Source organism: Protopterus annectens, chromosome 4.part1, assembly GCF_019279795.1.
Source record: "Protopterus annectens isolate FY-2018-M chromosome 4.part1, PAN1.0, whole genome shotgun sequence".
Lineage (NCBI taxonomy): Eukaryota > Metazoa > Chordata > Ceratodontiformes > Protopteridae > Protopterus > Protopterus annectens.
In genome coordinates, this window is record NC_056734.1 from 470,356,279 (window position 1) to 470,372,233 (window position 15,955).

The following is a 15,955-nucleotide window of genomic DNA, read 5'->3' on the forward strand; positions in this document are numbered from 1 at the left end:
TCCTCCTATGTATTTCCTCTCTGTCTTTTGTTTTTTGGAGTACCATCCCACATCCAACTCAATCATTTTCCCCACCTGTTGAGCATTAGATGCAAGGAAACCCGTCGTTTGTGCAAGAAACATAGAAAAAACCCGAAGAAAAATGCTTGGACCTTGATCAAAATAACTGAAAAGGTTGCCCTGAAGGGACAAAAGACCATTTCATTCTTGGAAATCATCTCTTGAAAGCACCCACCTGGGGCAATGAACAGACTCTTGAGTAGAGCAAAATTGCTCTGTCCCTAGGCCAAATCCAATTTGTAATAAAAAAAGTCCCAAGCCACAAATATGTAAAAATCTGCTTGAATTAGAAGTAGTAATTTTAATGTGCTTTAGTTTTGAGCACACTGTTTTTCCATAAATTTAAGATGAAAAGAAGAAAGCCATTAGATAAGGTACTTTTGGCAGGAATTTCTTGTTATCAGCATGAACAAAATACATTTCCTGAATTGTTTTGTTCTGTCAAAAATATCTGATTTGGAATAAGATAATGTCATTTTTTTCTTTTGTTTGAATAGTTTGAAAAATACAGGAGATAAGGGCTGATTCAAATTAGCTTAGTTTAGGAAAAATTAGTTCAAATACTCTGTTGAAGACAATGAACAAAAGAATGAAGTTCAACTCCCCCATGTAATAGCAAAGGAATAAAGTTTCCTGAAAAAAATTTTAAACAAGAAAATTTTGTTAAGAAGAATCAAGGATTCACTAAATTTATCCAGATTGGGGAGGAGATTCTGAGGCTTCAGAGGAAAATTTTTAAGAGGGTCTCAAAGCCTTTTTGAAAATAAGTGATTAACAATGAAATTTTTAATATCAAATAACTCAACTTAAGAAAGGCTGAAAATTTAAGAAATCCAAAATGCTTGAACACAAAGGGGCATTTTTCTGGCTTTAGCCCAATAAAAAAAGTTATTTTTTATAAATCTCCTGTAATTTTAAGAAGCTATATGATGTCTCTAAAGTTAGAATCATAAAACCTGGCTAAAAGGAAGTGGAGCAACCATGCTGGAGTTGAGAGAATAAACCCAGCTGACCATTTGAATCAGAAGATTATTCCAGATGCCGCTGCACAAAAGGTAAAATGGAGGAACGGAAACCAAATTTGTACTTTGAGCAATGAGAATAATTTGGCTCTCCGGTTGCTTTCTGGATCTTGAATCAGAGGAAATGGAAAAGGCATAAGAAGCTGGGTCCTGGGGCAGACTTATGGCCTCATAAGAGAGAGAATCTGTTTGCTGTTTTGAGTAGCAAAAAATGAACATGCAATTCAGAAAATCTTACTTAGATTGTTTAGAGACCATTTAGATGAGTAGCTCTTGCTAAAATGTTTGGGTTTTGGGATGCTGTCCGAAACCGATGAGAGGATGCATTGAAATTGAGCTTCAAAATAGACTTGGTTGCCCGTTTGTTGATATACCAAAATACAGACATGTTGTCTGTGTCTGATTCGAAATGTTTAGGCTTTTAAAAGCACTCTCATCTCCAAATTTATGTGGTTATTAAACCACATATGAACCATCCTATTTGTTTAAAAATAAAAAATTCCTTTTAATCTAGAAGGACACCAAGCAATTTTCCAAAGGGGGGGGAAAAAAAAAAGGGTTTTTTTTTTTTTTTAATTTTTTTAAAAAAAAAAATTTTTTTTAAATTTTCCCAAAATTTTTAAAAAAGAAAAAAACAATTTAAAAAAAAAAATTTTTTTTTTAAAAAAAAATTTTTTTTTTTTTCCCTTTTGGGTTTAAAACCCTTTTTTTTTCCCGGGGTTAAAAACATAAACCCCCAAAAAAAATGGAGCCCAAAATTTAAAAAAAAAAATTTTTCAAAACCTTTTTTAAAAAAAAACCCCCCCCCCCGGGGGGAAAAAAGGGGGGGGGGAAAAAAATTTTTTTGGGGGGTTTTTGGTTTTTTCCCCCTTTTTTTTCTTTTTTTTTGGGGGGAGGAAAAAAGGGGGAAAAAAAAATTTTTTAAAAAGGGCCCCGGGTTTTTAAAAAAATTTTTTTTTTTTTTTGGGGGGGAAAAATTAAAAGGGGAAAAAAACCCTTTTTTTTTAAAACCCCGGGGGGGGTTTTTTTTTTTTTAAAATTTTTTTTAAAAAAAAAACCAAAAAAAAAACCCCCCTTTTTAAAAGGGGGGCCCCCTTTTTTTCCAAATTTTCAACCCTTTTTTTTTTCCCTTTTTAAAAATTTTTTTTAAAAAAATTTTTTCCCAAAAAAATTTTTTCCCAAAAAAAACCCCCCCTTTTTTTTTTTAAAAACCCAAAAAATTTTTAAAAAAATTTTCCTTTTTTTTGGGGCCCCCCAAAAAAAAAAAAAAAAATTTTTTCCTTTTTAAAACCAAAAAAAAAAAAATTAAAACCCGGAAAAATTTTAAAAATTTTAAAAAAATTTTTCCCCTTTTTTTTCCCCCTTTTTTCCCAAATTTTAAAAATTTTAATTTTAATTTTCAAAAAAAAAGTTTTGGGGTTTCCTTTAAAAATAAAGGAAACCCCAAAAATTTTTTTTTTGCCCTTTTAAAAAAAATTTTTTTTAAGGGGAAAAGGGGAATTTTTGGAAAAAATTTAAATTTAAACCTTTATAAAAAAAAATTAAATTTTTTTTTTTAATTTGGAAAAAAGGGGGCCCCAAAAGGAAAAGAGGGGGGGGAAATTTTGGGGAATTTTTGGAAAAAAAAGATTATTTTCCCCTTTTTTTTTGTTTGGGGGTTTTTTAAAAAAAAATTTTTTTTTAAAAAAAGGGTTTTTAAAAAATTTTTTTCTCCAAAATTTTTTTTTCCCCAAAAAAAAACCCCCCTGAAATTTGTTTTTTGGGGGCCTTTCCCAAAAAATTCCCTTCCCTTTTTTCCCTTTTTTGGGAAAAGGGGTTGGGAAAACCCCCAAAAAATTTTAAATTTTTAAAAAAACAATCCCTTTAAAAACCCCCGGGGGGGGTTTTTCCCCCAAAAAAAAACCCGGGGGGGTTTTTTCAAAAGGTTTTTTTTTTGGGTTTTTTCCCCCCCGGTTTTTTTAAAAACCCCCCATTAAAACCCCCCGGGGGGGAACCCTTTTTAAAATTTTTCCCCCTTCCCTTTTTTCCCCCAAAAAAAAATTAAAAAAACCCCCCCCAAAAAATTTTCCTTTTTTTCCCCCCAAAAACCCGGGAAAAAAATTTTTTGGGGGTTTTTGGTTTTAAATTTTAAAAAAACTTTTAAAAAAAAAAAAACCCCCCCCCCTTTTTTTTTAAAGGGGGGAAAAAAAAAGGGTTTTTAAAAATTTTTAACCCCCCAAAAAAAAACCCTTTTAAAAATTTTGGGCAAAAAAAAACCAAAAAAAAAAAAAAACCCCAAATTTTTTAAAAATTTTTTTAAAAAAAAAAAAAAAAAATTTTTTTTAAAAAAAAAAAAAAGGGGCCCTTTTGGGGAAAGGCCCCGGGTTTTTTTTAAAAAAAAAAAAAAAACCCTTTTAAAAAAAAAACCTTAACAATTTAAAAGGGGGGAAAAAAAAGGAAAAAGGTTTTAATTTAAAAGATTTTTTTTGGGCCCCCTTTTTTTTTTTAAATTTTTTAAAAAACATCCCAAAAATTTTTTTCCCCGGTTTTTTAAAAAAAAATTTTTTTTAAGGGTTTTTTTTTAAAAAAAAATTTGGGAAAACCCAAATTTTTTAAAAAAATTTTTTCAAAAAATTCCCTTTAAAAAAAGGGGGGGGGGGCCCCCCAAAAAGGGGAAAATTTAAAAATTTTTTTTTCCCAAAAAATTTTGGAACCCAAATTTTTAAAAGGGGGGGAAAAAACTTGGGGGGCCCAAGGAAAAAAAAGGGGGGGTTTTTTTTTTTAAAAATTTTTTTAAAAAAGGGGGGGGGAAAAAAAAAGGGGAAAAGGGGGCTTTTTTTGGGAAAAATTTTTTTTTTAAAAAATTTTTTTTTTTTTTTTAAAAAAATTTGGGGGGAAAATTTTTTTTTTTCCCCAAATTTTAAAGGTTTTGGGGGTTTTTTTTTTGGGGGGGGGGCCCTAAAAAAGGGGGGGGGGGGGAAGGGGGTTTTTTTTTTGGGGGGGGTTTTTTTAAAAATCTTTCCCCCCCTTTTTTTAAAAAAATTTTTCCCCCCTTTCCCAAAAAAAAAATTTTTTTTTTTAAAAAAAAAAATTAAAAACCCCCCCCTTTTTCCAAAATTTTTTTAAAATTTAAAAATTTTTTTAAAAAACCCCCCCCAATTTTTTTAAAAAAAAAAAAAAAAGGGTTTTTTTTTTTTAAAATTTAAAAAATTTAAAAAAATTTTTTAATTTTAAAAATTTTTTAAAAAAACCCAAAAAAATTTTTCCCCCCCAAAATTTTTTTTTAAAAAATTCCAAAAACCCCTTTTTTTAAGTTTTTTTTTTTTTAAAAATTTTTAAAAAAAAAAAAAAAAATTTATTCTTTTCCCAAAAAAACCTTTCCCTTTTAAAAAACCCCCCCCTGGGGGGAAAAAAAAAAAAATTTTTTTTTTTAATTAAAAACCTTTTTTAAAAAAAATTTTTTTTTTTTTTTTTTTTAAAAAAAAAAAAAATTTAAATTTTGGGGGGAAAAATTTTAAAGGGGAATTTTTTTTTAAAAAAAAGGGGGGGGTTTTTTTTTTTTTTCCCTTTTTTTGGGGAAAAAAAAAAAAAAAATTTTTTTTTTTAACCCCAAAAATTTTTTTTTAAATTTTTTTTTTTTTCCCCCAAAAAAACCCCCCCCCTTTTCCCCCCCTTTCCCCCGGGGAAAAAACCCCCTTTAAAAAAAGGGGGGTTTTTAAAAAAAACCCCCTTTTTAAAAAAACTGGGGAAAAAAAAACCCCAAAAAAAAAAAAACCCCCCCCCTTTTTCCCCCAAAAAAGGGGGGGGGAAAAAAAACCCCCCCCCCCTTTTTTAAAATTTTCCCCCCCCCCCCCAAAAATTTTAAAAAAACCCCGGGGTTTTAAAAAATTTTTTGGGGTTTTCCCCCAAAAACCCCCAAAATTTAGCCCAAAAAAAAAAATTTTTTTTTTTTGAAAAACCAAAAAAATTTTTTTTTTTTAAATTTAAAAAAAATTTTTTTGGAAAAAAAATTTTTAAAAAAAAAATTTTTAAAAAAAAAAAAAAAATTTTTTTTAAACCCCCAACCCTGGAATTTTTTTTTAAAACCCCCAAAAAAAAAAAACCAAAATTATTTTTTTGGGTTTTAAAAAAATTCCCAAAATTTTTAAATTTTTTAAAAATTTTAAAAATTTGGTTTTTTAAAAAAAACCCCAAAAAAAAAAAAAGGGGGTTTTTTTTTAAAAAAAAACCCCTTTTAAAAAAAAAGGGGGTTTTTAAATAAAAAAAAAATATTTTAAAATTTTTTAAAAAAAAAATTTAAAAAAAAAAAATTTTTTTTAAAATGGGGGCCATTAAAATTTTGAAAAAAGGAATTTTAAAAAAAACCCTTTTAAAAAAAAAATAACCCTTTAAAATTTCCTTTAAAAAGGTTTTAAAAAATTTTTTTTTTAAAAAAACAAAAAAGGAATTTTTTGGAACTTAAAAAAAATTTTTTTTTTTTTACTTTTTACCCTTTTTTTAAAAAATTTTTTTTTTTAAAATTTTTTTTTTTTAAAAAAATTTTTTCCCAAAAAAAAAAATTAATTTAAAAAAAAAAATTTTTAAAAATTTTTTTTAAAAAAATTTTTTGCCAAAACCTTTTTAAAAAATTTAAAACCTTTGTATTTAAAAAAGGGGGGGCTTTTGTTTTTAAAGGGGGGTTTTTTTTCTGTTTCCAAAAATTTTTTTTTGTTTTTTTGGGGGTTGGTGACTTGGGTTTTTAAAAAAAGGCTTTTTTTTGAAAATTTTTTTTTTTCTTTTTTAAAAAAAAATTTTTTTTTTTTTGGGGTTAAGCAGGTTTAAAAAAATGTTTTTTTTTTTTTTTCCCCTTTTTTTTAAAAAAAATTTTTTTTTTTTGGGGTTTATAAAAAAGGGGGGGTGAAAAATTTTTTAAACCCTTTTTTTTTAAAAATTTTTTTCAACCTTTTTTTAAAGTTTTTTTAAAAATTTTTTTTTTTAAAATTTTTTTCCCCAAAAAAAAAATTTTTTTTAAAAAAAAAAAAATTTTTTTTTTAAAAACCAAAATTTTTTTTTTTAAAAAAAAATTTTTCCCTTAAAAAACAAATTTTTAAATAAAAAGTTTTAAAAAAAAAAAAAATTTTTTTTTTTAAAATTTTTAAAAAAAATTTAAAAATTTTTAAAAAAAAAAGGGTTTTTTAAAAAAATTTTTCCCTTTTAAAAAAAACCCGGTTTTTTTCCCCCCTTTTTTTAAAAAATTTTTTTTTAAAAATTTGGGTTTTTTTTAAAAAAAGGGGAAAAAAAATTTTTAAAAATTTTTTAAAAAAAATTTTTCCCCTTTTTTTGGGAAAATTTAATTTTTTTTTTTAAAAAAAAAAAATTTTTTTTTTGAAAAAAATTTAAAAAATTTTTTTTAAAAAAAATTTTTTTGTTTTTTGGGGGGGAAGAAAACCTTTTTTAAAAAAAAAATTTTTAATTTTTTTTTTAAAAAATTGGGAAATTTTTTTTAAATAACCCCTTTTGTTTTTTTAAAAAACCCTTTTTTTTCAAAAAAGGGGGTTTTTAAAATTTTTTTTGGGAAAAAAATTTTTTAAAAAAAAAAGGGTTTTTTTTAAAAAAAATTTTTTTTTTTTCCCCCCCTTTTTTTTTTTCCAAAACCCCCTTTTTTTTTTCCCCCCTTTTAACCCTTTTCCCCCCCTTTTTTCCCGGGAAAAAAAAAATTTTTTTTTCAAAAATTGGGCCTAAAGGTTTTTAAAAAAAAAAAAACCCCAAAAAAAAAAATTTTAAAAAACCTTCCCCCAAAAAAAAAGGGGGGGCCCCCCGGGAAAAAAAATTTTTTTTTTTTTCCCCCCCCCGGGGGGGGCCCCCCCCCCCCAAAAAAAAAAATTTTCCCTTTTTTTTTCCCCCCCCCCCCTTTTTTTTAAAAAACCCAAATTTTTTTTTTAAAACCCAAAAAATTGTTTTTTTTAAAAATTTTTTAAAAAAAAATTTTTTTTTTGGGAAAAATTTAAAAAAATTTTTTTAAAAAAAAAAAAAAAAAGGGGGGGAATTTTCCCCCCCTTGGGTTTTTTTTTTTTTTAAAAAAAAATTTTAAAAAAAACCCCCCATTTGGGGGTTTTAAAAAAATTTAAAAAAGGGAAAATTTTTTTTTAAAAAATTTAACCCTTTTTTTTTTTTTTTGAAAAAAAAGGGGTTTTAAAATTTTTTAAAAAAAAAAACCCCAAAAAAAAAAGGTTTGGGTTAAAATTAAAAAAAAACAAAAATTTTATTCCCGGAAAAAAAAGGTTTTTTTTTTAAAAGGAAAAAAAAAATTTTTTAAAAAATTTTTTTTAAATTTAAAAAACAAAAATTTTAAAAGGTTTTTAAAAAAAAAAATTTTTTTTTTTAAAAAAAGGGGAATTTTTTTTAAAAAAAAATTAAAAAAAAATTTAAAAACCCCCCAAAAATTAAAATTTTTTAAAAATTTTTTTTTGGCCCTTTTTTTTAAAAAAATTTTTTAAAATTTTTAAAAATTTTTTTTAAAAAAATCCTTTAAAAAACTTTAAAAAAAAAAAAGGGGTTAAATTAAAATTTTTAAAACCAAAACCTTTTTTAAAAATTTTTTTGTTTCCCTTTTTTTAAAAAAAACCCCAATTCTTTAAAAGGGGGTTTTTTTTTTTTCTTTTTTTTTTTTTTTTTGAATTTTTTTTAAATTTTCTTTTTTAAACTTTTTTTTTTTTTTGAAATTTTTTTTTTTCGGGGCCTTTTTTTTTTGTGGGAAAAAAAAAAAAAAAAAAAACCCCAAATTTTGGGAAATTTTTTTCCCCTTTTTAACAAAAAAGGGGGGGGTTTAAAAACCAAAAAAACCCCCCTTTTTTTTTGGGGTGCATTTACCCCTTTTTTTAAAAAAAAATTTTTTTTTTTTTTTTTAAAAAATTTTTTTTTCCCCTTTTTTTTTAAAATTTTCTCCCCAAAAAAAAAAAATTTTTTAAAAAAATTAAAAATTTTTTTAAAAAAAATTTGGGAATTTTTTTTTTTGGGGGGGCCCCCTTTAAAAAAAATTTTTTTTTTTTTAAAAAAAAGATAAAAGTTAAAATTTTTTTAACCCCAAAAAAAAAAATTTTTTTTTTAAATTTTTTAAAAAATTTTTTAAAAATTTTGCCCTTTTTAAAATTTTTTCCCCTTTTTTTTTTTTAAAATTTTTTTTAAAAAAATTTTTTTTAAAAATTTTTTTTAAAAAAAGGGGAAAAATTTTTAAAAATTTTTTAAAAAAAAACCCAAAACCCCTTTTGGGGGGGAAAAAAATTTTTTTTTTTTTTAAATTTTTTTTTAAAAAAAATTTTTTTTTTTTTTGTTTTTAAAAAAAAATTTCCTTTTTTAAAATTTAAAAACAGGTTTTCCTTTTAAAAATTTTGGGGGGTTTTTTTTTAAAAAGGGGGGTTTTTTTTTTGGGGGGCCCCTTTTTTTTTTTTAAAAAAATTTTTTAAAATTTTTTCCCCCTTTTTTCCTTTTAAAAAAAAAAAAAAAAATTTTTTTTTTTTTTTTTTTCCTTTTTTTTGGGGGGGGCCTTTTTCCCCTTTTTTTTTTCCCAATTTTTTCCCCCCGGGAACCCCCCAATTTTGGGGGAAAAAACCCCAAAATTTTTTGATGAAAAAAACCCAACCTTTTTTTAAAAGGGAAAAAAAAAAAAAAAAAAAGGGGAAAAAAAATTTTTAAAAAGGGGAAAAATCTTAAAATTTTTGGGGGGGGGGGGGGGGGGGGGGGGGAAAGACAACCAAATAAAATTTAAAAAAATTTTTTTTTTTTCTTTTTTAAAAAAATCCCCCCGGGGGGGGGGGGTTAAAAATTTTTTTTGGGGGGGGGGGGAAAAAAAAAGGGAAAAACCCCGGGGGGGGGGGAAAAAAAATTTTTGGGGGGGGGGGCTGAAAAAAGGGGGTTTTTTTTTTTTGGGGGTTTTTTTTTTTCCCGGGGTTTTTTTTCCCCAAAAACCCCCCCAAAAAATTTTTTTGAAAAAAACCCTTTTTTTTTTAAAAAAAAAAAAGGGGGTTTCCTTTTTTTTTTTCCCCCTTTTGGGTTTCCGGGGTTTTTTTTAAAAAAATTTTTTTGATTTTTGGGGGGGGTTTAAAAAAAAAAGGGGGGGGTTTAAAATTTTTTAAAAAAAAAATTTTTAAAAAAAATTTTTTTTTGGGAAAAAAAGGGGGGGGGGGATAAATTTTTTAAACCCCTTTGGGGTGAAAAAAAAAAAACCCCCCAAAAAAGGGAAAAAAAAGGGGGAGAAAAAAAAAAAAAAAAAAACCCCGGGGAAGGGGGGGGGGAAAAAAGGTTTTTTCCCCCCCGGGGTTAAAAAACCCCAAAAGGGGGAAAACCGGGGAAAAAAAACTTAAGGGAAAAAGGGGGGAAAAAAAAAACCCCCAAAAAAAAGGGGCCCCCAAAATTGGGGAAAAAACCCTTTTAAAAAAAAAAAATTTTTTTTTTTTCCCCAAAAAAAATTTTAAATTTTTTTTCCCCCGGGGGAATTTTTTACCCCAAAAAAAAAAAAAGGGAAATTTTAAAAAAAAAGGGGAGAAGACCTGCCCCTGTGGCAAGCACAGAAAGTGATAGCTGCACTCTTTGGCTGATAAATTGCCCTCCCTGATTTCCTGTTAAATCATCTTCCACTTGCAAGCCCCACAGGAGAGATGAAGAGACAATTCCTCTTGACGGTTTTACCTACCTGCAAGGATTCTCCAGTTCTGCAGCCACTTATTAAACCTAAATCAATTGAGTTTCAGTGACAGCACAATCTCTATATGTTTTTCCTGAATATTTAAGTCCAAAAATAATCTGCTTTGCAGAATAAATTGTAATATTGTATTTTAAGTTCATTTGAAATTATCACTACAAAAAATACATTTAGCAAAACTGCAAGAATAAAAACCTGCCATTCAGTGGAACTTCTGCTGACTTCTTTAACCCCCATGGATAGTCACAACTTTTGGAAATAACCATATTCATTTATACTCAGATTTCTAAACAAGAATTCCACTCATCATGTGATGAGTAAGTATAGAATGTCATAGAGGAATAGCTGCTAACGTTTATGTTGAAAGTTATATTTAAGAATCACAGCCCATAATGCTGTTAGAGAGCTAATGGTTTTACATGAAAAAATCAAAAACTGCATTGTAAAAATGTAATAGGTGGGTATAACACTACCTCAAGAAGTTAAACAAAGTTTTGATTGACAGTGAAGGTCAAAGGACATCTCTAAGATCTTATACTCAGATTAGAAAAGATGTATTCCTAGGATGATTCCAAAATGGAATTCAGGCATTCAACATTGTTGAACATAGAGGACTTACATAGTAATATAGTGCCAATGTAGAATTCTTCAATATCAAATAACCCTTTCAGATATGGCCTTTAAGAAAGGCATTACGGTTTAATATTTTCCTATAAATTGCATCTCAACACAAAGTGCATTATAACTGGCCAACTATAACATAAAAAAAGTAAGTTATTCGATTATCAGTTTGACGACCTGTAAGTTTATAAGGAATAGCTTTGTGAGCTATTCATGTTATATTCTCTTATTGCTTATGTAAGTCATAGTTCAAAATCATAACTTCACTAAACAGAAATCTAGCTGTAGGGCTTAAGCTGATACAATTCAACTAAAAATCCATGACATTGAAATTGCAATGTAACTTTGATCTGCAAAACCTTTGTCCGTAACATATATTTCTGCCATTACCTGCTGTAGTAACAGGAACTGGAGGAGAACTTAATGTACTTTGAGATGGAGATGTTGTGCTTTCTGTTTCCTGAATGCTTGTTTCTGTTGATGCTGTTTCTGAAATTGATGCACTAACTGTTGTAAAAGTAGAGCTTGGTGTACTTGAAGGACTATATGTGGTACTTTCGTTTTCTTGAATGACTATTTTTGTTGATGCTTTTTCTGAAAGTGAAGCAGCAATTAGAGTAAATGTAGAGCTTAATGCAGTTGTAGAACTATATGTGATAACCTCTAATTCATGCATGAATGTTTCTGTTGGTGCTGTTTCTGAATCTGATAGAGGAACTACAGTAAATGAAGAGCTTGATGAATTTAGACGTGGAGATGCAGTCACCTCTCTTTCTTAAACTACTGATGCATTCAGCTTTACTGAAACAGATGTCTATTTTACAACCTCATTTATTTTGTTAATCTATTAGTAACTCACCTATTTCATCTGTCAAATTATTTTTCCCTTAACAAAAAATAAAAGAATTCCAACTTTATAGCACAAACCATTATGCCAATTTTGTTTGAAAATGTACCAAATATGGGTTACCCCTATACTTTGCAAACTATTTTACAAGTCGATTCAAGGCATAAACAAACATATAGATGAATATATGTTAAGTTTCTATTCATCATAGATCATCACTAGATTAAAATTTATAGAACCCTTTCAGATTAAATTACCAGTGCAGTATTTTAATGAAATTCTGCCGAATATAGCATTTTCACCCAGTTTATTTTGCTCCTTTTCTAAAACTAATTCATGGTTAACACACTTAGCTTTTACATTATTATTATCAAAAGTTTATTGTGGACTGTATATCAGTGAAATCGATGAAGCAGAACAACCCCCATTACCTTCTATATCTTACAGACTGAACTGGTACATCTGATCATCCCTTGTTGATGTGTGGATCAATAGGTGAGTAGTTTTTAGAAACAACAATTTAAACTTTTATCCTTCTAATAGTAAAATGCATCTGTATTAATTAGAAGGTTTCACTTGTTGTTTAATGCTAATTTGTATCAGGTGTCCATTACTAACAAAGTAATGATGGACAGTTTTTACCTGTTGTAGGAATTGCATTCAGGCTAGTGGTTGATATTTCCTCAGGAAGAGATGCACTGCTCTGTGTTTCTTTAGTAGATGTTTGCCCTGATGTTGTTTCTGCAAGAAATATAGTGTCTTTAAGAAAATGACAACTTGCGTCTCATTAAATAATCTTAACCTTCTCAATAAGAGGTAATGAGAAGTTATGTACCTACCATAACGTTCCATGTTAGTTGTCTTCTCTCGCCTTCTTTCTTGCTTGATGGGTTTGGAGCCGATCCTCGGCTCCACTGCACTTGCTAAGCTCGAGAGTCACTTTTACCAGCTTGAGGCAGCCCCATATCCCATGATGCAAGGCGGTAAGTACCCAGATCTCGTTTGATGACAAAAGGGCAATAGCACCTAGCATAAAAACTTCCCAAAAGAAGAAAGAAGAGAAAAACCTGCAGGATGGTAGAAGGACCAGATCTGTATGGTCTTCAGAAATATAATTCTTTGTAGAGAAAGGTCTGTCCAGGCCTGGGGGAAGGAGGGAGGGTCGCAAGAAAGAAGGCGAGAGAAGACAACTAACATGGAACGTTATGGTAGGTACATAACTTCTCAATGTTAAGTTGTCAATCTCTTCATTCTGCTTGATGGGACCACGTCCCTAGCACCTCTATCCTGGGTGGCTCAATGGAACAGACTCTTGAGAACGGTAGAGCCAAAACTGGCTCTGTCCCTGGAGGCCAAATCCAATTTGTAATGGGAAACAAAAGTATGAGAGTGGCCCAAGTGGCGCTGCACAAATAGTGTCTAAAGGAAGTCTAGCTTGAAAGGCTGTAGAAGTAGCTAAGCTTCTGGTTGAATGTGCTTTAGGTTTTGAGCACAGCTGTTTTCCCCTGAGCCAATAAATTTCAGAGATGACAGAAGAAAGCCATCTAGATAAGGTCACTTTTGAGACAGGAAGGCCTTTCTTGTTATCAGCATAGGAAACAAAGAGTTGATCGGATTTCCTGAATTGTTTTGTTCTGTCCAAATAATATCTGAGTTGGCGGTGGACATCAAGATAATGTCATTTTTGTTCCGATCTGTTTGAATAGTTTGGAAAAAATACAGGGAGATCAATGGCTTGATTCAAATTAGTCTTTGAGGCGACCTTAGGTAAAAGGTCGGATTAGTTCTCAATGATACTCTGTCTTTGTGGAAGACCAAATAGGGGGGGTGAACAGATAGAGCATGAAGTTCAGACACCCTCTTAGCCGATGTAATAGCAACCAGGAATAAAGTTTTCCATGAAAGAAATTTCAGGGAACAAGAAACAGCTGGCTCAAAGGGGGGAAGAATCAAGGATGTCAGCACTAAATTTAGGTCCCATTGAGGAGGAGGACTCCTGACTGGAGGCTTCAGGAGGAAAATTCCTTTCAAGAAGGCTCTACAAAGCCTGTGGGACATAATGTTGTGATCTGCGAACCCGACATGAAAGTTCGAGATAGCAGCCAACTGAACTCTAACTGTGGAAGCAGAGGAGCCCGCGTGAAAAATCTCCGCTAAGAAATCCAAAACTGCTTGAACTGGAGCAGTGAAGGGATCAATATTCTTGGCTTTAGCCCAATAAGAAAAACGTTTCCATTTGCTTGTATAAATCCTCCTGGTAGAGGATTTTAAGAAGCTACTATGATGTCTCTAACAGGGTTAGAGATCATAGGAAGCCTGGCTAAGGAAGGAAGTGGAGCAACCATGCTGTGAGGTTGAGAGAAGGGATAGACCAGTGCAGCTGACCGGATTGGTGAATCAGAAGATCTGGCACTGGGCCCAGATGCCACGGCTGCACCAAAAGGTGACGATGGAGGAACGGAAACCAAATTTGTCGAGGCCAATAAGGAGCAATGAGAATCAATTTGGCTCTCAAAACGGTTGCTTTCTGGATAACTTGAGGGATCAGAGGAAATGGAGGAAAGGCATAAAGAAGTCCCTGGGGCCAATCCTGGGTCAGAGCGTCTCTGGGGGGATGGCCTGGCAGTGGGAAGAGAGAAGAAGTCTGGGCATTTGCTGTTTTGGGGAGTAGCAAAAAGATCGCAACATGGGCGACCCCATTCCAGAAAAATCTCTTCCACTATAGATTGTTTGAGAGACCACTCGTGAGGCATGAGAATAGCTCTGCTCAATCTGTCCGCTAAAATGTTGGTTTTCCCAGGGATGTGCGTTGCTACCAGAAACCGATGAGAGGAGATCGCCCATTGCCAAAGTCTGAGCGCTTCTCGACACAAAGGGTAGGACTTGGTTCCGCCCTGTTTGTTGATATACCAAACTACAGACATGTTGTCTGTGTGGACTGCAATTGTCCCTACGGGAAGAAAGTCGTTGAGGGCTTGCAATGTTAAAAGCACTGCTCTCATCTCCAGGACATTTATGTGCAGGTGGTATTAGAAAGGTTGCCACATCCCATGAACCATCCTGCCCTGATAATGACCCCCCCACCCGATCAGGGAGGCATCCGTAGTGACAGTGGCTACCGGGGATGGGGGTACAAAGTGTCTGCCTTGGTGAATCTGGGGAGAAGTGATCCACCAAGCAAGATGATTCTTGCAAATCTGTGTCACCAGTATTTGGTGATGCATTGGAAGTTGTTGGTAAGACCACTGAGTGAACAACATCCATTGAAGAAGGCGCATATAGAAGCGAGCCAGGGGAAGAAGGGTAATGGCCGCAGCCATGAGGCCTAACACCTTTAGAACCATTCTGGCCTGTACCTTCTTGTTGCCTAGAATGATCCTGACGTGACTTTGAATGTCTGAGATTCTTAGATCTGTAAGGGTAGCTGACATCCGAACAGTGTTTAAGTTTGCCTATGAAAGTAATAGACTGGCAGGGCAATAAGGATGATTTTTTGGAGTTGATCGAGATGCCCAATTGAGAACAAAGATTTATTGTGTAATCCCTGGCTTGAACAAGCTGATGCCTGGTGGTGGCTGAAAGGAGCCAGTCGTCGAGATACGGAAACACCTGGAATCCTTGACGTCTCAGGTGAGCCGTGACCACTGCCATACATTTGGTGAACACTCTGGGGACTGTAGTGAGACCAAAGGGCAGGGCTCTGAACTGGAAATGACTGGACCCCAGCCGAAAGCGGAGAAATCTCCTGGAGCATCTGTGAATTTTTATGTGATATTACGCATCCTGAAGATCTATTGAGCACATCCAGTTGTCCTTCTGTAAGAAGGGCAGAATTGACTGAAGAGTGACCATTTGGAATCTTGTCTTCCTCACAGACTTGTTGAGTCTGCTGAGATCCAATATTGGTCTCCAGTCTCCCGTCTTTTTGGGGACCAAAAAGAACCTTGAGTAGATTCCGGGCTCTGAATGATCTGTTGTAACTGGCTGAATGGCTCTTTTTTGCAGTAGTTTTAAGACTTCTAACTCTGCAATTTCCCTTAGACCGGGTGGTACATCTGGAAGGGAATTTGAGTGATAGAAAGGACTTTCCTCGAAAGGAATTTTGTAACCCTCGGATATGATCGACTGTACCCATCTGTCTTGAGTGAGGGAACGCCAGCCTTCTGGGTACAGCGAAAGTCTTCCCCCGACTGCCTCCAAGGATGGACAGCCGGGCAACATCTCAGGGATGCTGAAAGGGCTTGTCAGAGAGAGGCTCTCTGCTTCCCTGGTTTTGTGGACCCCCTCTGCCTCTAGAGCGGCATCTGTTATTGTTACCCCCCCTGCCTCTAGGGGTAAACTGACCACGTGAATCCGGCGTGACTCCTTGGGATTTGCGGAACCACATTTTGCCACCCTTCTGCCCTTTGGGGTAAGGTCTAGAAGGGGTGGAAAAATGGACCCCTATGGCAGAAAGAGTCTTGCCGTCCTGCTCACACCTGGTCAACATTTCCTTCACTTGAGGGCCAAACAAAGCTGACCCATCAAAGGGAGAGTTTGTGAAGGAAGCCTTAAAGGGATCTGCAAAATTACAGAGCCGCATCCAGGCTTGGCGTCTAAGAGCCACACCTGTACCTGCGGCCCTACTCGCTCCATCAGCAGCATATGATATCAGTCGCATGGAGGAGTTAGCAATAGAATTAAGGGTTCCTAGCTGCAAAGCAATTTTTTCTAGCCCCTGCAGCTGTAGGATCCTGTGCTACTTCACCT

The 15,955-nt window shown here is 32.1% G+C and overlaps 1 protein-coding gene across 1 annotated transcript in view; it reads right to left on the reverse strand.

Annotated features, from left to right (window-relative positions):
- Positions 1–15,955, reverse strand: part of LOC122801235 (mucin-5AC-like) — a 475,953-nt gene that overhangs the window by 185,693 nt on the left and 274,305 nt on the right. Inside the window, exons 8-9 of the mRNA XM_044070787.1 lie at positions 11,849–11,947; positions 10,750–10,953 (exon numbers count right to left, since the gene is read on the reverse strand). Of these exons, the coding sequence (XP_043926722.1) occupies positions 10,750–10,953; positions 11,849–11,947 (303 nt within the window). The remainder of the gene's footprint in view (positions 1–10,749; positions 10,954–11,848; positions 11,948–15,955) is intronic.